Consider the following 25,558-nt stretch of genomic DNA (forward strand, 5'->3'; position numbering starts at 1 on the left):
ATTGATTAACATATTGATTAGATCTAGAAGATTGTGTTCTGTGAAATTCCAGGCTGATTGAATTCTCAAATTGGTATGGCAGTTGCACCTAACCAGTTTAAAAAATTTCTAATGTTAACAATATTCACAAACAAAACAAATTTCAGCAGTTTTCATTAAAAGATGGGATGAAAGAATGGGATAGAATTATAAACTATACATTATGAGAAAAGTGGTCAGAAATGATTTGCTATTCTTATTTCTCTAAGTAGGAAGCAGGAGAAAGTCATGAATTATAAAGGCCAAATAGAATTCATCAGGAATTTATTAAAAATTCCTAGCCATGATATATATATATATCTATATATCTATATATATCTATATATATACATATCTATATATATCTCATGATATATAATTTAGACACACACACATCTATCATCTATCTATCTATATCTATATCTATATCTATATCTATATCTATATCTATATCTATATCTATATCTATATGGGTTGTGTCTAAATTAAAGTAATAAACCAGACAAAGGTTTAGAAAGCTGATAGGACAAAAATAAACCAGAGCAAGTAGTGTAGGAATTATTTTTTTGTCCTCTTTGAATATAACTGAAAACAAAAGAATGAGCCATGTCAAACTGATCTTTTTTTCTCTAAACTACCAGAGCCTGGCAAATGGCAGGAATGCAGTATTAACCTTGGACTTGTGTGGGGTTCACAGTAATAGCTTCCTGAATGGTTGGATCAATGAATAAATGTGTGCTTCTTGATTGGTTAGATGAAACTGATTGACAGGTGTGGCAAAGGCTAATAAGAGAGCTATGTCTAAACTGATGGCTGGCTAAATATAAGATTTTATCACTCATTAAAAAATTTTTTTTTATTTTAGATAGAGCACAAGTGAGAAGATGCGAGCCGGGAGAGGCGCAGATGGGGAGTGAGAGAGACTCTTAAGCAGTGAGCATGGAGCCCCGATGTTGGGCTAGATCTCACAACCCCTGGGATCATGACCTAAGCTGAAACCAAGAGTTAGTCACTCAACCAACTGAGCCACCCAGGTGGCTGCACCTCTATCACTCAATTTTTAACATACAGCAGCTTATGCTATTCTCTTAGTCTTTGTCATAAGAGAAAGAATTAGAAAACTTTACTTTAGAGATGGTAATTTCTTAGTCTATAAAGTCCAATAGTGAAAAATTAAATATATGGAGATTCTAAGATGGAAAATTATTCAAACAAATAGAGATGGGCATATAGTAGAACATTGAAGAGCAAGTTTTCTACTCAAGATATCTAATGTTTTAGGGGGAGCGGACATAAGCATATATAAATACAATACAAGGCAGGATGTTATAATATGCCCATTAGAGTTTAAAAAAATTGTTTTTTGCATTTATTTATTTTTGAGAGACAGAGAGAAACAGGATGAGCAGGGGAGGGGCAGAGAAAGAGGAAGACACAGAATCAGAAGCAGGCTCCAGGCTCTGAGCTGTCAGCACAGAGCCCCATGAGGGGCTCAAACCCACGAACTGTGAGATCATGACCTGAGCCGAAGTCGGACGCTCAACCGACTGAGCCACCCAAGCGCCCCAAGAGTTTTAAAGTGCTATGGGAACAGGAGGATGAGGAGACAGACTTTCAGTTATAAAGGGGCTGATTTTCTGATTGTTTATAGCTTAATTACCTGCTTTTTGATCACCACAGCTTTAGAACCTATGTAAGGCAGGGTGGCTGGAAAGAAATATAATTTTTTTCTCCTATTGTGTCTAAAAAGAAGACTAGCTGGTAGAACTTATGTCGGGAAATAGAAACTAAGATTTTGGTTTGTATTTTTAGAATTACTCATATCTTCACTGTAGGAATAAATACCTGTACTTCTGCTTTTATTTAAAACATTTTCATCTTAATTATGAAATATTTCAAACATAAAAATATGATCTATATATATTGGACATCCATGTACTCACCACTGAAGTTAATCAAATATTAGCTTTTTGCTGTATTTGCTTCAGATTTGTTGTTCCCTCTTTAGGTAATAAAGATTGAAGATTCATTCCTTTACCCTACATTATCCAGAATTATTATATGTTATATAATAATTATTCTGAAGTGGGTGTCAATATTTTTGTTTGAAAATCTGTAAGAGATATATGTACATATTATACATATTGCAGTTTGATGTTTTTCATTCAACATCGTATTTGGGGGACTTGTTGATACATTCACATTTCATTAATTTGGGTTAATTACTGCATAGTATTCCATGATATAAATAAGGCACATTGATGTACAATTAGGTTTTACCTATCAATTTGCTATTATGTAGTGGATAGTGGTCAATCTAGCAGGTGTCTCCTTCTAGATGACTCTAAGAATTTATATGGTGTTCATACAGAGAAATGGAATTGCCAAATCGTATGCTGTGTACATTTTTAATGTTTCTGGGTCTGTCCAATTACGTAATTGTATAACTTGAATTTTCCTGGTTATAGAAAGGTGCCAAACATTTTTTTTTCAAAATTTTCTACTTTTATTCTCTGTGAGTTGTCTTTCTTATATGCATTGTCTCTTTGTGTCTTCTTTTTTCTTATTGATTTTGTAGTTTTCTGTATCTTTGGAATAGTAGTCTTTATAGTTTATATATATTTTTTGAATATTCCTTTTTCCAGTGTCTAGCTTGTCTTTTAACAGTGTTTTTTAGAGTCTTTTGTGGAAATTTTTAAACATTTTGATGTAGCAAAATTTCTTAATCATATTTATGTATCCAGCTTAAGAATTCTTTCCCTAATCTAATGTAATTTAAAAAACCCTCTGTATTTAATTCTAAAAGCTTTTCAGTTCATATTTAAGTGTTTAATCCATATGGAATTTATTTTTGTGTACAGGCATAAGATGAAATAATTTAAATCTTTCAAGTTCTTCGAAACCCGTATGTATTACATACTTTATTCTGTTTTTAGTTCCCAGTAAGCTTCAAGAAATATTAGAATTACATATGTATTTTCTCCTAAATTACTTTATTTATGAAGTAATCTTGCTTTCAAAGCTTTCAAAGTGAAAATGATACTTACGGAAAATGATCTCATGTCATACCTAGTACTCGTGTGAAAGATGCAGCAAGCAGTATTAGGCTTCGAAGAATGTTAGTGAAATTATTTTTTCACGTGGGAAATATTGTGTTTTGTGTCTGCTAAGACCTGAAACAGCATCTATGTGTCAAAGGATGAGGCTACCCTTTGTCTGAAACAAACAAACAAAAAGTGCTAAATTTATTGCTTACTGAGAGAGGGAGCCATGCTAGTCAGGCACAGATTTTCTCAGCAAAGCAAGAAACTGAACTCACATAATGTTTCTGAGGAAGTATTGGATTCAGAGGTTGGGGAACTTTCAGAGGTGGTGATAGGATAAGGTCAGTAGAAGCTGGCTTCTCTGAGATTTTTGCTGTTTGGTTGGCATACAGAGGCACTGTTATCGTAGTGAGTCCTTTCCTCATTGGCTGATGTTTGAGACCGTTGGTTATTGATTGGTTGCCTTACAGGAATAAGTTCAGTGAGCCAAGTTGTCAATGATTTGTTGGTTAAAGGAGCTTCACACCAGTTCTGTGGTTCTAAGGCTATATAGAACTCTATATTGATTAAGGAAATTTAATGCTTGTTCTTGTGGCTACCTATTACCATGGTTGCAGAACAGTCTGTCTTAGGAGTGAGGGTGCCTTCTTTTATTCTTGCATATATGATTTGTTTCTAGAGTTGACTGCTTCAAAAATTGAATTATATAGCTTCTATAGAGAAACTTGTATTCAGATTTGGGAGTGGAAAAAAGGAGTGTATCTTATTCGGTAATAAATATGTCTCTCTATATATACAGTTTTGGCATTGCTTGAGATGGGGAAAAGAATTATATAGAAGTTCATCTAATGTTCTACAATATTCCATAATGACTGATATCACCTTTTGGATGCCTGAATTTTCTGCTTGAGAAAGAATAATGTCTTTAATTGAGCAACACACTATCTTCACTACTTTTGTAGCAATGAGATGTGAGTGGTTTACTTTTTGAATCCTGTTTCCTCATTTGTAAATTGGGTTTATGAGACTTGAGATGAGTTAATAGATACAACACAATGAGAACAATGTAACTCCCTGGGCAAAGTGTTCTTATCCACCCAGTGTTAACCTTTCTTGCTTAATAAATGTTTGTTGAATACATAACATTTCTTATTTGAACTAGACTTCTTTTTTATCCAGTTCATTCCAGATAGATTAAATGAAGGTTAAAATGTATGATTAATACCTTTGCCTAACAGAAGTAATAAAGACTAATGAAGTCTTTTTTCTCATTGGTAATTCACAAATGTGAATCATTTATCAAAATTCACTTAATATTTTTGTAAATACTAATTATTCTATTGCATTATACTTATATAATTTGTCTTTCATGCAAAAGTATCTTATTGAGGTTGTTTAGTTTCACAGAAGTAAATAGCCTTACCAATTTCTTAAAGTAAAAGAAAAATGTCCAGAAATGCCAAATTATACAAGCTAAAATGTGTACAAAATATGTGCTAGCTTTTCTGGGGAGGTTTTAGTGAAGTCAGAGCATTCCTTAGAGATATTTTCAGAAGCTAAAAAAAAAATATTTACAAGTATGGACAAATAATACTAAACATTAGTGTAATGTTCATGGTCAGGTGCTGTCTTAAGTACTGTATATTATTTCATTTAATCCCCCATTAACCCAATGAGGCGTATCTATAGTCAGGTGCTGTTATTGTTCTCATTTCACAGATGAGATTGGCACAGATTGGCTGTGTAACTTGTCACAATCACTTTAAGTAGTAAGAGATGGAGCTGGGATTGGTACTCTGGCTGTTTGGCTTTTAAAATAGACCATACTGGGACACCTGGGTAGCTCAGTCGGGTAAGTGTCTTGACTCTTGATTCCAGCTCAGGTCATGATCTCATGGTTTGTGAGTTTGAGCCCTGCATCAGGTTCTGTGCTGACAGCATGGAGCCTGCTTGGATTCTCTCTCTCCCCTCTCTCTCTGTCTCTACCCCACATGTCCACTCGTGCGCTCGCGCTCTCTCTCTCTCTCTCTCTCTCTCTCCCTCCAAATAAAAAACTTAAAATGAACTGTACTATCTCTCTGGGAAAAATGACCCATGTGTATCCATAAAGTTAAAACACAGTTTTGAAGTTAGCAGTGATAGTTCTAACAGTCATTTCTGTTTTCAAAAAATGTGACACAGGGAACCTGTTGATGTCCTTAGCAACATTTAGAAATTTAGTTTATGGGAATCTTTGAGCTCAGTGAAATCACAAGCAACATTTTTGTGTATTTATGGGTACATGTATTTGTGTATGTGTGTGTTGTGGGGGTGGTAGTAAAGAGAGATCATAGATCCATCAGATTGTCAAAGGGATTAAAAAATCGCTGCTCTGGTATAAAGAGGGGGAAATCTCTTAAGTGGAGTTAGATCATAATGACCAGGATGGGCAAATCTGAAAGCTCATTTAATTTATATTTCTTTCCAGAAGGACAGTAGATGAATCTACTGTAATGGGTGCTTCTGTTTAAATGCCACTCTTTCTTCTCCATCCCCTTTTTGGTTCCATTCTATGCTCTCTTGTCTATAGTTCTTGCCCTCTGCTGGCTTAAGACTCAGCATTTTGGCCCAGTCCACCTAGAATTTTCTCCTGTCTGCATGGTTTCTTTTGTTAAGGTCACAGGTGCTTTCTGATATCAGCTTAACTCTCACTTCTGTCAGGAACCATAATGGACCCTCGAGATCTGGCATGGTGTCCCTGATCTGTGTTTCCATAGCACTTGAGGTATTGGAACACTTTGGGTGCTCAGTTGAAATGGCCTGTCGGCTTGCCTGTGGCCTCCCACTGAACTTCCTGGCACACTGTCAAGATCTTGTGCTATTTGGCTAAACATCAATGCCTATCACCTTGATCAACAAGTATCAGCTACTCAATAATTGTTGAATAAAAGAGTATTTTTTCTGTTCCCTTAGTCATTGAAACTCAAGTTTATTATTCTAAGTTGACCTCAACTACAATATCGTATCAGTTGCCAGATGATGTTTTTGCTTCTGATCCTTCTTTATACTGCCTCTACTCTAATTTTGACTTTCTTCATTTGATCCTAAAGTATTTCAATACCTACCTCCGGTTTCTCACTATCCAAGTCCATTTTACAGATTGCTCCCAGGGAGATCGTGCATGTCTCTCCTGATCTTGTCACATGCTTCTCAACCTTTCATTACACAGAGAATAGAATGAGATTCAGTCATTTCCCATTGTTCCCAGATTCCTTTTTTCTTACTTGCTACAACTGACTGTTATTCCCTTATCATTGCATTTACATCGAGCTCTGCACTGAGAGTGCAGAGCCTGCTTGGGATTCTCTGTCTCCCTCTGTCTGCATGCTTGCTCATGCTCTGTAAATAAATAAATAAATACAACATTAAAAAAATAAAATTTATCTCTTCCTTCAAGTTCAGCCTCAATTCATTCCTACTTGGAAACATCCCTCATTTAGAATTCATATTTCCCTTTTCTGTATATAATTTGTTTATATTATTTTTGTATACTTTTCCCACTGGATTTTCAACTAGCTCAGACTTGAAACTGTGTAATATTAAATCTAATAACATACATAAAAAGTTGGCACAGTTTATGCACGAAGAAGGTGTTGAATAAATAGAAGTTATGGTATATGCTCCCTCTGGCACTTCATCTGATGCCTGGTCAGGATGCATTGAATGTTTACTCAAGTGAGTTTAATTGATATCTGAAGTTCAAAAATACTGCAATGCTACCTATAGGCCTTTCTTTCAAACAAAATACATACTGCATGCGCATTGTCATATCTGCTTTGTCTTTTAAGATCTTTCAATTTCATGTTAGTTTTTCACTGAAAAAATAAATTAATGAATGATTCGTTTTGCTTAAAATTTCCAGGTCTGGCAGTATATTGGCTATCTACTAATACTAGGCTGCATCTTGTATATGTTGTAGAATTCATGCTGTGCTAATGCTTTAGGCACTCGATGTTTTTGGTGTAGCACCTGAATTTCCATTTACTGGTCAGTATTCCTCTCAGATGTCTAATTACCAGGAAAAGGCTACTAGAGTGTCAGAGAAGCATTGGAGAAAATGCTGGACTCATTCTGTTTAAATCTAACCACTCTCCCAGCAGGGTGGGTCTCATCTGCTTTAACGAAATGCTGATAGTAGGTTTCAAACCCTTTCTAAAAGACACGCTGAAGCATGTGTCTGGCAGGTTCTAAATAAATTCCATTTTCTCTTTATTGATTTCAACATACTTTGCATATAGAAAGAAGAAAGAAAGACTCTGTAAAAGGGAAAATGGATGTTTTATTAAATCCTTTTCATTTGATTTTACTGTGAATAAAGTCCATGAATTCACCAATGCAATCCCAAAACAACCAAAGAGGGTATGATGGGCTCCTGTTATTCTTACGCTGTTGTTCGTATATTTAATTTTCTTCATAAGAGGCTCTCTCACCCTATCAAGAGGTATGAAGAAAAAACAGGACAAAGCAACTAACAATGTTGGGAATAAAAGGTAAACTTAAAGGACAATAGAATGATTTTGAAACTTTACTGAATATTGGTTTTCACCTTAACTCCCTGGGGTAAGGGAGCAGTCATGTTGATGATATATCAACTATGGTAAAATAAAATATGAATACATTTACAGTATAAATGGATGTAACTTTCTGGAAAGCATTTTAGTAATACAAATCAAGAAGCTTTTTTTTTTTTTATTTTTTTTTTTCAACATTTATTTTTGGGACAGAGAGAGACAGAGCATGAATGGGGGAGGGGCAGAGAGAGAGGGAGACACAGAATCGGAAACAGGCTCCAGGCTCTGAGCCATCAGCCCAGAGCCTGATGCGGGGTTCGAACTCACGGACCGCGAGATCGTGACCTGGCTGAAGTCGGACGCTTAACCGACTGTGCCACCCAGGCGCCCCCAAATCAAGAAGCTTTAAACAGTTTATACTTTGACCTATTATTTCTCCTACCAAGGCAATAATTGAAAATTCAGATGAACATTTATGTACATGGATTTTTAATTAAAACATTATTTGCAAATGTGAAAAATAGAAATGACTGAACATACACTAATAGGAGAAAGTTAAATGAATAATAACATATAGAATGTTCTTCAGTAGTGAAATGTGGTAATTTTGAAAAATATTTAATACTATTGATACATGTTCACAATACAATCTTAACTGAAAAACCCAGCTTATAACATTCTTTATTGGCTTATTTTTTTTTCTTTCCTACGTATAATGCAAGCTCACTGTAGTAAGTCATGTCACATGTTGTAGCAAGTGAAATGGTATTCTGTTCCCTCAGTGACCCAATTGATATAGTTAATATTAATGTGGTGAGTTTTTTCATACCTTACTTCATGCTTATATAACCATATACACAGTTACACACATATACACAATGTAATCTTAATTTTGTAAATCTATTTTTTTAAGTACTGGATTAAGTATTTTCAAAGTACTGGATGGAATCCAAGTTACTTCTGAGAGGTTGAATTAGGAAATAACTTATTTTCCTCTGTTTTTTCTCTATTTTCTATATACAACATTAAAAAAGAAGAAAACTAATGGAAAATATTGAGTGGTGCCAAACCCTTTTAAATATGAGGACACAGAGGTGACTCAGTTAAGCAGCTTACTCTTGATATCAGCTCAGGTCTTGATCTCAGGTCGTGAGTTCAAGACCCATGTTGTGTTCCATGATGCACATGGAGTCTACTTAAATAAATAAATATGAGGACCCAGAGATAAGGGATTAGAAAATGGCAGCTATCGGTGATTAAAAAAAAACACACACACAAAACCTAAACAACTAACAATAACTATCAGCAGACGCAGCCACTAAAGTTAGGTTTTTTTCACATCTGTGTCCTATATCTCCGATTCTCTGGGGTGCTCATGCCTTTAGGGGTGAGCAACAGCAACAGAGGAACCACCAGCAAGCCCTGGAGTAAATGGGCATGCCCATTTCAATCCAAGTAAGTAATTTAAATTCTTTTATATTAAAAGAGACAGAACAATTGAACTGAAGAGGATGGCTTTAGGTCATATCCCTGCCCCTTTGGGATATACTTATTCTTTATCCTAGGTCAGTGGTTTCAACCTTGGCTATGCATTAGAATCATCTGGGACCTTTTAAAACTGTGACTCCCTGGACCCCATCTGCAATGATTCTGACTTAATTGGACTAGAGTGGGGCCTGGGAATACAGCAAAAGTTCCCCCAGATGATTTTAATGTTTACCCAGGTTGAGAAACCATGTCCTAGGTCAAGGGAGTCGAGTGTCCTAGAAACGGTAACAATAGTGACACTTTATGCAAACTGATAATCTTGAGGTTTTGTAAGATTTTCATTTAATATTTCACTTATTTGTTCATTTAAACAATTAGGCATTCAGAAAAGAGTTAAGTAGACACATATGTGTTTACAATAACACATGTGTTTTCAAAGAACAGTTGTTTCCTGGAATATTTATAGTAAGACAATAAAGTGTGAACAGGCACTTTGTAGAAAGATGTACATTCAGAATTCACATATGACTCATTTCTTGCTTCATAACATTGTTAACCAGAATAGTGTAATTCTACAGTTCTCTGAACTCAAACACTCTGCATGCACTTTTCTTGGTACCCTCACTCTTTCCATTTTACTCTTTCATGTACTTAACTTGAGGGCAACTAATTTCCTTTTATCTCTCACAGTGACCAGTATAGACCTTACATATAGTAGGTACTTAATAAAACTGTGTAGCAAACAAATACAAAGACTCCTAAATTTTCTTTGTTCACAGATCCTTTAGTGTCTCAGTAATTTTTTGTGTGTGTGACCTAACAACTTAGTAGTCATTTCAAGAAAAAATACTTGCTGATTACTTAATGGGATGTATTTGTTAGACATGGCACAGCTTCTCAGATTTTGGAATGAGATTGAACACTGTGTCTTCATTTCCTGTTTGACATTCATTTTCATGCAGTATTTGCATTTTATCAGAGCAGTCACTGAACACCCAACTTCACAAAATGGAATGGCCTTGATTTGAGTGTAGTACATTGAATCGTGGGCGGTCTCCAGTTTCTGCGATGTCCAGAGGATGTTATTATCGTGCCTGCGTGGAATTTTACCCCTCTGAATTTATGTCCCCTCTGTTGGCTTTGAGCACAGTTTGGGAACTGTGGCCCCAAATCTCGGGCTTTTGATGTTTTTGTTTTGTTTTAGGTATCATGGAAGATTTGTTTCCTAAATATTTGTTGATTATGTCATTGGCTTTAGATATTCAGTTGCTAAGCCTCTGCATACATTCTAAGAGAGGAGATTAATCACACTATTTCTTTGTAGCATTAAGATATGGAACCATTAAAAAGAGGTACTTAAAGTGCTTAACTAGATTCAAGGCACTGTACTAATAAGTACTTTACAGTACTGTATTCTTTGATTCTGAGTTGTCTTTAAAGTTTTAATTCATTTTATACACAATGGTAAAGAAAAATTTCCTGTTTGCAGGAGGGATAGATAGGCCGGTCTTTGGGCAGTACTGGACAGATCCCCTGACAGGAGATGAAGGCTGCTGGCCGTCCCAGTTGGTACAGACAGTTGACCTACCTTAAAGCCCAGTCTAGAGAAAGGTGTTAGCAGGGACTTCAGTGATGAGTTCTCTCTTACTCCAGGTCTCCTGAGTCAGAGTTGTGCAGCTCAAAATAATAATCACACTCTACAATTATTTAGTTTGGAGATTTTACATCCTTTCTAGAAACTTGGGGGGGGTAATTTTTGGGGGACATTGTCGGTTTGGTATACTAAATCCTTTTTCAGGATGGTATATAAATAGCAATAATTTGATTTCTTTTTGGCATGCATGACATAGTCTTCTCTAGATTTCATAAATTATACTAATTGGGAGTACTGAAGAACACTGCATCATTAAATTGCAAAGGAGGCTATAGTACTTTGTGTTCAATTTAAGCAATTTATACTTAGATCATCCCCAACAGGGTATTGTACCCAGGCTAACACATCCAACCCAATTTCCATTGTTCATCACTCTTCCCTCTCATGAATGTTTCTCTAAAGTTGTTCTTGTCTCTCCCATATATTTGAAACACCTAGGGGAAAACATGAGCTACTCAAAGATTCCTAATGGTTATTCCTTTTAAGTAGCAATGTATTAAGAAACATAAGCCATTGTGAAATATATATAATAAAAACTTTATATTAAAAATATTATTTATTTTATTATTTTCCCAAATGGGGTTTTTCTAGTAGTCTTTTTTTTTTTCACGGAAATTACTTTGTTCCATTTTTACTTCCAACTTCAATTCTGGTTTCTTGGTAATCTACTGGAGTATTATCCTACAAATTAAAGTTGAGTAATAATTGGTGGAAACTGATCCTCATATAATTGCTTAAAGCAACACAAAAAACTTGTGTTTTGAAGTTCTTTCTCAATATCATGAGAATGAATGTATCTGTTGAAAGAAATTACCGAAGGAAGAAGTGGTAATGAATCAAAGACCGTGCCCTTAGCTTGAAGTACATCACTTACAAATAGTCTGTATGCAGAAATGATTGCTTACCCATCTCCTTGTCCTGCCCTCTACTTCAAGGCTTATCTACCTCAGTTTACACATTTGCATCCTCCCTTGCAGTTAAGTAGTTCTGAGCCAGTGATCTTACTTAATGGTATCAGAGGAAGGAATTCATTCACTAACCCAATCATTCATTCAAAAGTAAGGATTGTTATTTGAGGATACAGGAGTAAATAAAATGAAAAAGTCCATGTTATAGAGCTAATGTTCTAAATTTATTTTTGAGAGAGAGAGTTAGAGTGCAAGTTGGGGAGGGGCAGAGAGAGAGGGAGACACAGAATCCAAAGCAGGCTCCAGGCTCTGAGCTGTCAACACAGAGTCGGATGCAGGGCTTGAACTCACAAACTGTGAGATCATGACCTGAGCCGAAGTTGGGTGCTTAACCAACTGAGCCACCCAGGCGCCCCTCATAGAGCTAACAGTCTGGTAAGGGAAACAAAATGAACATAATGAGTAAATTATATAGTATGTAAAGAAGGTAGTATGGAAAAATAGGGTGTGAGGAGAGTGTTAACACAGCAGAGTTGGTTGCTCAGTCCTTGCATGTGTCCAGTGGGGCCTGCAACCATGATTGCTCCTTGGCTAGATTCTGGGAATGCGGCCCTTGTGATGTTGTTTGTGTTACTGATGAATGCTCCTGTATATGCCTGGAGCAATGGGGCATGCTCTTTTAGCTTGTCAAGCAAGCCCCTTTCTCCACCTCAGTCTGTGTTAGGTACCCAGTACTTCTGCGGCAGCTGGGACCAATGCCTTTTCAAACAAGTGAAAAACTGATCCCTAACCTTTCCTCTCTGGGTTCTACGTTCTGTTGCTCCACATTTAGTGCCTCCATATATGGCATACTTTATTTAACAATTTTTTTTAACTGTTTATTTTGAGAGAGAGAGAGCGAGAGGGAGACAGCATGTGTGAGTAGGCGAGGGGCAGAGAGCGAGAGGGAGAGAGAGAATCCCAAGCAGGCTACACACTTAGCCCAATGTGAGGCTCGATCTCATGGCTGCAAGATCATGACCTGAGCTGATCTCCAGTAAGAGGCTTAACTAACTGAGCCACGCAGGCACCCCTGTATACCATAGTTTATGAGTGAATTTGTAAGTGAGTGAGGGAGTAATTGTAAGTGATTAAGAAGCAGGATGAAAAATTGGGAAGAAAAGATAAAAGTCAGGATGAGAAATACCTGTGGAGTGAGTGGGACAGTATGTTTTAGGAGCTGGAGTCAGACTGACTTATTTGCATTGAGGAAAAGGTCTTTTGCATGGGTAAGAAGGAACAGAGTCCAAGTGCTAATGGCCCAGCCCTCTCATTTGTTCCCTATTGAGTCATCTGCAATGTGCTTATTCTTAAATTATAAGGATTCTTTTTTTTTTTCAACGTTTATTTTTTATTTTTTTTATTTTTTTGGGACAGAGAGAGACAGAGCATGAACGGGGGAGGGGCAGAGAGAGAGGGAGACACAGAATCGGAAACAGGCTCCAGGCTCTGACCCATCAGCCCAGAGCCGGACGCGGGGCTCAAACTCACGGACCGCGAGATCGTGACCTGGCTGAAGTCGGATGCTTAACCGACTGCGCCACCCAGGCGCCCCATAAGGATTCTTTTTATGTCATTCTTTTCATTAGTTTTGGTGAATCATATTCATTGAAGCCCCTGATTGAAATGAAGAAAATGTGTATTTTATTTGCTTTATAGCATGTTTCACCTTTGGAGATAATGTTCTTAATCTAACTCTTTGATTTCTTTTTAGATTTGACATTTCCTCTGTAATATTAATTTACTGCAAATAAATTTGTTTCTGTTTCAAACAGGAACAGATTTTTGTTTGTTTGTTAAACTCCAGAGCCAGTAAGAATTTTGGATCCAATCTGGTACTTAAGCAATCAATGAAAAGGAGACTTTTTTATTTTAGCGAGTTTTTTTTTTTTAATTCAGCACCCTTTTGTTCCTTTAAAAGAAGGCTATGTGTCCACATTTGAAATGCCAGAAAGAGTAAACTGTTGCAGCCCTTTCCACTCTGCATTACAGAATGTGGAATCATATGCTCCTTTCTCTTTACGAGCTTCTTTGTTGTCCTTGCTTTTTTGCTGAACTTTCAACCCTCCTTCCAACTCAAATACGGAAATTTTGCTGGTACCCTGGGAGAAAGAGTTGTCAAACTATGTTGGTATTCTGTAACAGAAGTAAAAATTTTAATTTTAATCTTTGCTGTAATACAGTTGTATTATATTTATTAAGCAAGTTTTGCTACTTCTATATTATTCTCTAGTCAAAATTTCCCAGTCAAATATTCTTTTGAAGAAGAAGGAAAAATATTAGTTTCCAAAAGGAAAAGGAAAAGGAATCTTAATATTTATTTGTTGCTGTGATCGTTGCAATAATATATTTCTCACTGGGTAACTGAGATTAAACTCAAAATTTTACCAAATAGTGGGGTTAGAAAGCTGGCTGTAACTTCAGGTGGCCTCTGTGGAAATTCTACAGTTATCATTCTTTCCCCGGTGTTTGGCCACTTCTGATCTTCTGTGTCCTCCTCCCTCTACCTCTCTTCCTTTATTTCTCCTCTTTCTCCTACTCTCCTTCTCCCCACTTTTCCTCCTGACCTTTATTCCATTCAGAATACATATTCTAAATCCCTTACTAAACTCCGGCAAAACACAAGGCTGAGTTTGAAATGCATTGATTGTGGAGAAACTTATTCTCACAGAGAAGACAAATAAACAGAAAGCAAAGCAAAGGCCAGAATATATCATGTGCCGTTAGACTAGCAGGTACAGAAGAGAAGTTCCCATCTGACTGAAATAAGAGTAAATTTATTTGAAGAGGGGGTGTTTGAGCTAAATGTTAAAGAATGGAGTAGGATTTTGGCAGGGAGAGATGGAAAAAAAAAAGGGAGACTTTTCAGTAGAAAGAAAGAAATGAATAATGTAGCAAGAAAGTGGGTTGGTCTTGGATAGTGACCCTCGACCCATTTATGTGACAGTAGAGCAGAGGTCTGCAAAGTTTTTCTGCAATGTGCCAGATAGATCATTTTAGGCCATATGGCCTCTGGTGCAACTATCAACTCAGCTGTTGTAGGGAAAGCAGCTGTAGGCAATACATAAATGAATACTGTGGCAGTATTCCAAGAAAACTTTATTTACAGTAGTAACTGGTGGGTCAGAGTTGGCCTGTAGGCTGTCATTTGTCAACCCCTAATTAGATAAGGCTTGAAAGGAAGGTGATGGCCAGATCTTAGATTTTGAATGCCAGGCTAAAGAGTTGGGGATTAATTTATATTCTTTTTAGTGAAATCATGATTGTTACGTCTCTACTAAAGGTTTTAAATACCCAGACATTGAAATTTGGGACCAGATGTTTTCTGTGTACATTTTAAGATATTTATATAGTTAGCGCTAAATTAAAATTTCTGTGACTGGATATCTTGTATGAAAATGGCAAAGTACAAATAAAGCCTGATTTGGGTCATAGCCAGAAGTTTGTCATCTTTTGGGTTCTCATCACAAAGTCTCTATTATAATGGACCAAAAAGTCAGATTATGGAAAACAAGCAAGAATGAATGGGCAGGCCCTTTAGAGATCTGAACTCAAAATATCAACATTCTCCCTGTTCAAAAAATGATAGTGTGAACTGATTCTAAAGTAAATACTAAATCCACAGTTTTGATACTTTTTAAAACTACTTTATCAAGGTATGATTGACATGTAAAAAGTTGTACATATTTAATGTATATGCTCCATGAGTTTGGAGTTATACTCATGAAACCATCATCACCATCAAGGCATCAAGACCATAGATGTACTCATCACCTTGCAAAGTTTCCTCCCATCCCTATTAACAATGAATTTTTTTGTGGTAAGCACTTAAAGATTTACCCTTTTAGCAATTTTTAAATATATAATACATATTATTAGCAATAGGTGCTATGCTGTATAGATCTTCAGAACTTATTTATCTTATAATTGAAGCTTAGTACACTTTGACCATCACCTCCCCCTCCACTCACCCCGTGGCAATCACCATTCTATTCTCTGCTTCTGTGAGTTTGATTATTCTGGATTCCACACATAAGTGAGATCATAACATTTGTCTTTATGTGTCTGGCTTATTTCGCTTAGCATAATGTCTTCCAGGTCCATCCATATTGTTGCAAATGGCAGGATTTCCTTCTTTCTTTAAGGTTGAGTAGTAGGCCACTGTATGTATATACCACATTTTCTTTATCCATTTATGCAGTGATGTGCATTTAGGTTGTTTCCATATCTTGGCTGTTGTGAATAATGCAGTGAACCTAGGAATGAAGGTATCTCTTTGAGGTGGATACTTATCATACAGATTGTCATCTACATAGATTCTAAATTAATCCTCAAGGCAAGACTGTTTCCTCTTTTTTTTTTTTTTTAATTTTTTTTTCAACGTTTATTTTTATTTTTGGGACAGAGAGAGACAGAGCATGAACAGGGGAGGGGCAGAGAGAGAGAGGGAGACACAGAATCGGAAACAGGCTCTAGGCTCTGAGCCATCAGCCCAGAGCCCGACGCGGGGCTCGAACTCACAGACGGACGCTTAACCGACTGCGCCACGCAGGCGCCCCAAGACTGTTTCTTCTTAATGTTTTTATCCCTAATACCTAGCTACTGCAGATCTGGCCCAAAGTGAGCAGTCAATAAACATTTGATGAATTAATGTAGGTGAATATTTCTAATTGTTCCCAACCATTTTATTCCACTATATTTTTGTGCTCTTCATTTTTAGTCTAGTTCTCATTTGAATGCTTAAACCTCAGTAAAGTTTTAAAATTTATTTTATTGTCAGAGTATCTTATACTTAAAATTTGATCTGTGATCTATTTATAAAAGCTTTATAAACCTACTGTGTTTTTAGCATTACATTCATAGAAAAATGTTGCATATTAAATGAAATTATTGTAGATGCTTGAAATATAACAGAAAAGAAGGGGGCTAGTTTTTGTACAGTAGAAATCTGAAAATAAGGTACAACCCTATAGATACAGTTGTAACCTACATAATGGTAACAACATAATAAGATGATGTCAAGTTCTTTTGAAAAGAAGTGGGGGTTATAATTTATCAGCCCACCCACTTCAAGCTCTAGATGTCACCCAAACAAATAGCTAGCTTTATTTTCCTAAAACCCCTATTAGACTGACTCACTCATCTATATCTTGTAGCAAAATCATAATATAGTGTTGGTTCTAATATGCTTTTTCAAGAGCACTTCTTTATGTATAGAGTACTCTTTTGAATTTTAGTTATTCTCATTACTTAACAATGCTTTTAATTATATGATAGTTAATTTTTTCCCCGGCAACCTTAGGACTGTGCTCATTGATGTGTATTTTATTTTTACTTGTTTCTCTCAACATCTAGATTATATGTTTTCTAAGGGTGCAGTTGAAATCATTTGATATTGAACCATTTTTAAACTAATCGTGACATATTGAAAAGAAGATTATGTGGGCAAGACATAATGATTATAATTAAGTGACAGAGAAAATAATAAGTGCATGAAAAGCTGAAAAATGCAACGGAGAAGAGTGGATAGATTATGGAGACAAAAGCACCTGTGGTTGAAAATTATATGTTTAATCGCGGAATCTGTCCCATCTAAATGCCAAAGTATTTTTGTTGGATAATTAGTAGGGGGATTGTTATGGAGATTATATATACATCTATAACATCTGGTTGCCAGCCCTGTTTGCTTAATCAAAATGTTAACACCATGGAAATCAGAAGTGTCCTATTTAAGTCTTGGGCAGGCAATTCTTTATTCTTGTCCTTTTATTTGTAGGAGAAAGAATTGTTTATGCCCCTTTAATAGCAGCAAGCAGGCTTCCAGCTGAGACTTTTTGTTTTTTTTTTAATGCTATTTTTGCTGTTGCTTATGCTGGGGCCACACAAACCCAGCCTAAGGATGGGGTGAAAGGCTCATAGGACCAGCAAATTCTTCTCTGCACTTTCTTCTCTGCACTGGTTGGAAGGAGTAAGCTACTGAATATGGTAAAAACCAAAGCCCTACTGGTTTTCAAGAAGAGATGTGGGGAGTAGAATGCATAGAACTTGGAGTCAGATGAACCTGTCTGTGAATCCTGCCTTAATTGTGCAACTCTAGCCTTAGATTCCTTGCCGTAAAATGGGGGGAAAGTCTTGCAGGTTTGTATTAGGATGAAATTGGACAACACGGATAAAGTTTCTAGCACTCAGCTTGGTGTGTGTGTGTGTGTGTGTGTGTCTGTGTGTGTCTGTGTGTGTGTGTGTGTGTCTGTCTGTGTCTGTGTATGTGCATGTCATAAATAGCATTAGTTGTTTTTTTTTTTCCAAATTGAGCTAGAGAGGACCCTGCTGGTCAGGGCTACATTATGTCCTGAGTCTAATAGATCTAAGAAGCAGAAATACGGGATCTCTTCAGAGGAACACTGATTTTGATCGGCAATATTTGACCTTTGTGAATCATTTTTTTTCCTGAACTTAATAATCATTTTCTCACCAAATTTATTCTTTAACATAATTATTACATGTGGAAAAATAAAACCATCCATTCTGGATTAAAAAATGTTTTGGAAAACATTAAGAATCAAATCCAGCCTCAGAATGTCAGGAGCCTTTAGTGTGTCTTATTTTGACAACTGTACTTTGACAGGAGGAGACAGAAGACACAGGTTTGGTTTTTTTATGAATTTTGCTTAAGATCTTACTATACACTGGAGTTTGTCTATAAATCAAAGGCTCTCAGAATTTCTGAAATTAATCTTTGCAGCAAAGGAATTAATCAGAATTCCTACTCCTGAAGATGCTGTTGAAGGAGCCATTGTGGGTACATTTGATTTGAATAAGACCCATTATTAAATTTTATTAGCGAATCTTAATTCTCTTTTAGTTATGTGCAGTCTCCCTCTTATATGCTTTATCCTGTTTTTGTACATAACATTATCCTTCCTTCCTGTACCTTCTCTTACGAAAGATAGAGTAGCCCATTAAATAACACATGCTGCGTTTACAGTTGTATCCTGTATCATCCAAGGTGCTTGCTTTGGCAGCAACAGAATCTGCCTCTGGCTACAAGGAATAAAGGGCCTCTGGGGAGGGATGATGCTACAGCTCACAGATCAGCAGGAGGAGCTGTACAACCCACCTCTGGAAGGATAAAGTGCAGGGAGACTTTGGAAAGCTCAGTGGGTAGGTGCTCCTAGACTTTCTAAGATGTTTCAGCTTCGGCAACCATTTGCTTCTGTGTATCTTCAGCCACATTTTGAGGTCCTGACAGAATCTTTCTGGCCCCCTTAGTGAGGTACTTTGTGCCAGCGGCTCAGTAAATTTCATCTAGGGGATTAGGAGCTGGGCAGTTGGAGGAATTATTTTGAATGGGGCAACTATTTGTCTTCTACACATAGCTTTTATTCTAGGTGGACCTGTTCAAGGACGTTTAGTTTAGGAGGCCATCGTGTCACATGTCTGACTTGTTTTTTTACACAAGTGTTATATTTCCCATATGAGTTTAAGGTCATGGTTTAATGTGTGTGTCTGTTGGGGAGCTCCCTTTTTCCCTTTTTCTTTCTTTCTTTTTTTTTTTTTTTTTAATATTGATTGATTTATTTTTGAGACCGAGAGAGTGCAAGCGGGGGAGAGGCAGAAAGGGAAGGAGACAGAGAATCCCAAGCAGGCTTTGCACTGTCAGCACAGAGCCTGATGCAGGGCATGAATTCACGAGTCATGAGATCATGACCTGGATGGAAGCCAAGACTTGGACGCCTAACCGACTGAGCCACCCAGACACCCCCCCTTTTTTTCTTTTTAGTTCATGTTATATAAGCATTTCTCAGTAATTGCAACAATATATTCCTTGAATTAATTTTAGTAGCATGATCCCAAGACTCTCTGTTACATGGTGTAAAGATGGCTTTGCAGTCATTCACAGAGACGTGTTTCGGCTAACAAGACCTCTTAAAATGAGTGAGACTTGGAGCAGTTCACATTACTTACCTGAATTCTCATTTTTTTCATTGGTAAAGTAGACTTGATATCACATATTTTATAAAAGTATATTGAGATTTTTGTGATAATATACATGCAAGGCTTGGCATTAGGAACGTTTTTATCCACAGCCCTTCTTCATATTTTGATTTTAAATGTTACATGATTTTTTTTAAATTTTAGAGTAATGGGCTGAACTTATAAAATGATGGGAAAATAAGTAATTTGAGGAACAGTAGGTGCTAAAAACCAAGGCTTCGTTGACCTTTTAGTACCTGATGCTCCTGAATTTATTAAAAGCAATGATAGTAATGACTAATCACAAATAATTTAACCTCCCACAAAGCTGCCTATTATTAAAAATGCTGAGAGGGCATAGGTATGGATAAATATCAGTAATATATATTTTGCTTTGTTTTCTAAACTCCGTATATACATTTGAATATATAGAGATTCTTGTCCTGGAAATTAACAGCTTTTTAGACAGACTAGTGGAACCTCATTTTAAGGTATAGCTATCCAGAATATAATCCTCCCTTTTCTTTCCTTTTTCCCAATTCATTCTTCCCATCTCTTCACTCTAAACTGGGGTTAGGATTGCTTTTAAGAGCTGAATCAGGCAGGGTGCCTGGGTGGCTCAGTCGGTTAAGCATCGGACTCTTGGTTTTGGCTCATGATCTCTAGCTTTGTGAGTTAGAGCTCTGCATCAGGCTCCACACTGCACTGCTGTGCAGAGCCTGCTTGGGAATCTCTCTCTGTCTCTCTGTCTCCCCCCCTCTCTCTCGGCACTTCCCCTGCTTGTGTTCTCTCTCACACTTAATAAATAAACTTAAAAAGAAAAGAGTTAAATCAGGCAGTTGTAATGCAGTGGCTTAAGAGCACACACTTTGAGGAGAGATGGTCCCAAGTTTGTGTCCTGTTACTTCCATCTACTGCGGGTTGGCCATGGATGATTTACAAACCTAACCCACAGTTACCAATATATATGATGAAAGAAACAATAATGTCTCTGTAATTAGGATTTTGAAGAGTAAATGGAATGATGCACTTAAAAATGAACACAATGCCTGACTCATTAACCCTCAACACATTTTAGTTCTTGTGGTTATAATTATTATTCTATATATTATTAACATATTTTATTATCATACAGAAGAGGAAATATACTGAAAAATCTTTGTGTCTAAATAGATAATAGTGTTTGAATAACATTTAACTTGAATTTTAGAGTCTTGAAAGGATCAGAGCTCTTTTCTAGCCTGCTAGATTGCATCTTTTCTAGGACTGGGTGATTACTGCAGTAGTTCGATTTGTATTTAAAATGCCTTTGTTATGGTCCAAAAGCAATTTAAAACCTAGTTTATTTTTAACAAAGTTAGAGTATATAAGGTGTAAGAATAGTTTGGTAGTAATATTGCAGCTCAGGCAATGGTGACAAGGATTTTTTACCTGACCTGCTATTCTTGTGAAAAAATATTTGGAGTGAAATGGGTTTTTGCAAATGTATACCCGCAACATCAGGCCTCATGAGTTATTTCTTACAGATGACACTAATGTTTGTGAAATGGTCTCCAACTGTGGAGAAATAATTTTTATTACTAATGATATTAAGTGACAGCTAACCTCTGTGCTGAACACATTATTTGCATTATTTCATTTTATTACCTCAAAGTAGTTACTATTCTAATTTTACAGATGAGCAAATGGACTTTGAGAGGTAACTTCCCCAAAGTCACACATCTAGGGAATGGCAGAGATGGGCATCGACTGACTCCAAAGCCCATTAATAGCAGAAGAGAAGGCCTCTTTGGCAAAGGTGGTAAAGTTGTGATACAGGCTTTACAAAGGCATTTCCATGGTGATACAAGTTTTTTTTATGAGACCTTAACATTGGTATATCCATGAACATATTGTCAAAGATCTATAAAGCTGTAGGTTTAAGTTAGAAACCAGTTAATTCTTATTTTCCTCAATTTATTATCTTTCTGTGCTTTCTTACATATTTAACAGATAATATACTTCTTGGTATTTTAAAGATTTTATTTTGATATTTGGTAATTTGGAACTGAAACACATCCCATGCTTTCCAGACAACAGAACAAAATAAAGGAGCTAGTTATGCACTAAGGTTTAGTGAGATTGCATTTTATTCTAGGAACTTTGACTATATTTTGAATTAGTTACTTGATAGCATTAGAATTAGTGAGGCCAAGTGAAAATGGGTTTTTCTGAAGACAGAACCTCTGTCTTCCCCTTATTCACTGCTTCCTTTTCTTCTCCTTTTTACTGGCAGAAAAAAAATTGGGATAATAACACTGTGCCTTATTAATAATAAAAATTTATTCAGTTTTAGAAAGAATAATGAATTTGTTGGACTGTTTCTCCCCCTGTGTCAATGCACCCATACATATGTATTTCCAGATTTTATCAGTTTTGTATGGTTATTCAGATGTCTTGAATGACATTTTAAGGTATAGTGACATATGCACCCTAGGATCTGACATGCTGTTATTTCTGGCTTCTTTCTCTTCCAGTGTCTGTATTTATGCTGAAAGTACAGGTGAATGACATCATCAGTCGTCAGTACCTGAGTCAAGCAGTTGTAGAAGTGTTTGTAAACTACACGAAAACAAATTCCACAGTAACTAAGAACAATGGAGCAGTGTTGATAAAAGTACCCTATAAATTAGGGCTCAGCTTAACCATTGTTGCTTACAAGGATGGCTACGTGTTGACACCTCTGCCTTGGAAGACTGGAAAAATGCCAAGTAAGCACTCAACAACAGTGTAAAAGCCTTTACTTAAATGTACATGACTTTTTTTTTTTTTTTTTTTTTTTTTTTTTTTCCTGCTTTGGGAATCTCTTGTTCTGGTAAACTGACAATGAGACAACCCATGTGAAGTCAATACAGAGAGGTTAGAAAGGAGTGCCAGTTGGAAGAAAACATGAAAGTCTTTTTTTTTTTTTTTTTTTCCTCACAGAAGCTTGAAAGAGTCCTGAGCAAGAGCTCTGCTCTGGTACAGAGCTTGTCTGCAGGTGGCGGTGAGAGGCTTGGCATGCCCAGAGGATTAGTGAGGAGCAGGGTGGGCCAGATGGTGCAAGAACGTTCTTGAAAGTAGAGGCAAAAAGTTTAGATTTATGGGAATCATAAGGCAGTGCAGATTCTTGAGTACAATAACTGTAAGTTGTTTGGAAACTGAATTTACTTAACAGTGTATGACGTTTAGGCCAAAAACAGGGCTAGAATGGATTCAGGGAGCCTTGCTACAAAGCTGTGGTTGTGCTCCTGGTGGAGAGTAACAGTCTGATGTAAGCGAGGGAATGAAAGGGAGGAGGTAAATATAAGAGGCATACAGAAGGAAGAATTGGTAATTACTGTGCCAATCATCATATACACCTTAAACTTACAGTTATATCAGGTATAGCTCAATAAATCTGAGGAAAAAAAATAAGTGGATAAGACTTATTGTGACTAATTGGATATTGAGAAGTACAGGCCATAGAAGATACTAGAATGCAAGTCTGATTGGAAGGATGATACTTAGGTAATCAATCTTTTGTGTGTGTGTGTGTGTGTGTGATGGTTATTAGAATTTAGATACTTAATTTGGTTTCATACCGGAAACATTTGAATTCTTGAACTCTTATTCAAGTTTAGAATGAGAAAGAAAATGAAAAATGAATTAGATAAATTGGGACTCATGTGAATGAGATTTAATAAAATCATGACTCAAAAATCTGACTAGGGATATAAAAGTCTGAGGTGAATTCTTGGTCTTATATACTTTAGTTTTTTTTATAAAAAAATTTTTTTAACGTTTATTTATTTTTGAGACAGAGCATGAATGGGGGAGGGTCAGAGAGAGGGAGACACAGAATCTGAGACAGGCTCCAGGCTCTGAGCTGTCAGCACAGAGCCCGACGTGGGGCTTGAACTCATGGACCGCGAGATCATGACCTGAGCCGAAGTCGGCCGCTTAACCTACTGAGCCACCCAGGCGCCCCACTTTAGTTTTTTTTTAGAAGATGGAGATGAAGCACACTTACTCATTAAATTAGAATTAGAAAAATAATGAAAGAAACTAAAAGATGGGAGAAAGAAAATAAAGATGAAAGTAGATGGACATTAATTAGAAAATTTAGAGAATTGACAAAATGCTAGTTCTTCAAAATAAATTATACATGCATCTGTAATCTAAACAAATAAAAAAATAAAAGACAAGAAAAAATATATAAAATCTTAAAAAAATCAAATGTTCTGTATCAAAGCAATAATCTTAAAAAATCTAATAATTTTGTGATAATATAAATGACTATATTGATTTTAGATGAGGTAGACCATAACCATGGATAAATGTTCTGAATAAAAATAGCTTGATTCAAAGGCTATTTAAAATTTTTTTAATGTTTAGTTTTGAGAGAGTCAGGGTGTGAGCAGGCGAGGGGCAGAGAGAGGGAGACACAGAATCTGAAACAGACTCCGGGCTATGAGTTGTCAGCACAGAGCCTGATGCAGGGCCTGAACCCATGAACTGGAAGATTGTGACCTGAGCCGATCAGACGCCCAACTGGCTGAGTCACCCAAGTGCCCCCGCAAAAGGCTATTTTAAAAAAAGACACTCCAAATCATTTTATAAAACCAGTGCAGCCTTGATTCTAACAAAGGTAATGAAAAATTAATGCCTTCATATGTGCTCTCTCTCATATACGCATGTACTCCTTTATAGACCAATCTTACTTATAACTCTAAATACAAAAATCCTAAACAGAATAATACAAAAGAGTTTCACCATTGTTTAAATATAGCATTCTGTTAAAACCAAGTAGGATTTCTTTGCAGGATTATAAGGATGTGAAATGTGTCAGTCAAATTTACATATCATATTAGTGGAACACTTTATAAGTATCAGATAGCATCAATAATTTTCTGAAATGCATGTTACAAGTTGACCATCCATACCCAACTAAGAACAAGCTCTTTAAAAACTAGGACCATAAAGATATCCTTAACATGGTAAATATCTCAAATTCATACTTGACTATAAAATAGTAGAGGTGATCCTATGAAAATAAGAAACGGAACACAGATGTCCATATTATTTTACATTATAGATTCTTATCAGAGCAAAAATATATCAACAGACCAAAAAAGAGGATAAGTATAAGAAAGAATCAAAGACATTACTATTTCCAGTTATCCTATCCCTGGGAAATTACAAAGCATGAATCTTAAAAATCTCAAAATTAATGGAATTTGACAGAACTACTAAGTATAGAATTAGCATTGGTACAAGTCAATACATATTCTTATATACCAGAAGTAGTGACCAGTTATGAAAAATAATGAAAAGAAATCCCTTTCAAAACAACAAGGACAAACAAAATATGCAGAAACCTACAAAAAGTGTGAAATAACCATATATTGGGGAAAATAGAACTACAAATGTTACTGATTGACCTTTAAAAAAAAAAAAAACTAAAACCCTGGATAAATGGAATGCATTGTATTTCTTTAGAAAGCCTGAATATTGTAAAGATTTCACTTCTTTTTATAGATTTAATGCATTAAAAAACTTGGCAAAATAATTCTTGGAGAATAAAAACCTGGAAATCATTTTAAAAGAAGATTTACTAGAGGTGATTTGCCATTTCATATAACTAAAATAATATGTAGCTACACAATTAAAATTCTGTAATACTGTGATACAAATTAGATACTAAGTAACATGTATAAGAAAATGTAATCTATGATAAGGTACCAGTATAAATCATTAAGAAAAGGCTGAAAAAAAGTAGTATTAGGATATTTTGGATTCATATTCCAGATATATTGCTCATAGAGTTCAAATGTGGAAAATCAAATTATGTTAAATACAAGAAAATAAAAATGATTAAAAAAA

General features: G+C 36.0%; 1 protein-coding gene across 1 annotated transcript in view; it reads left to right on the forward strand.

Annotated features, from left to right (window-relative positions):
- The window catches only part of FAM171B (family with sequence similarity 171 member B), a 67,472-nt gene that overhangs the window by 18,064 nt on the left and 23,850 nt on the right, over window positions 1-25,558 (forward strand). The window contains exon 2 of the mRNA XM_040475596.1: window positions 22,192-22,425. Coding sequence (XP_040331530.1) covers window positions 22,192-22,425 — 234 coding nt within the window. The remainder of the gene's footprint in view (window positions 1-22,191; window positions 22,426-25,558) is intronic.

This window comes from Herpailurus yagouaroundi, unplaced genomic scaffold (genome assembly GCF_014898765.1).
Source record: "Herpailurus yagouaroundi ecotype Mexico unplaced genomic scaffold, PumYag 140, whole genome shotgun sequence".
Lineage (NCBI taxonomy): Eukaryota > Metazoa > Chordata > Mammalia > Carnivora > Felidae > Herpailurus > Herpailurus yagouaroundi.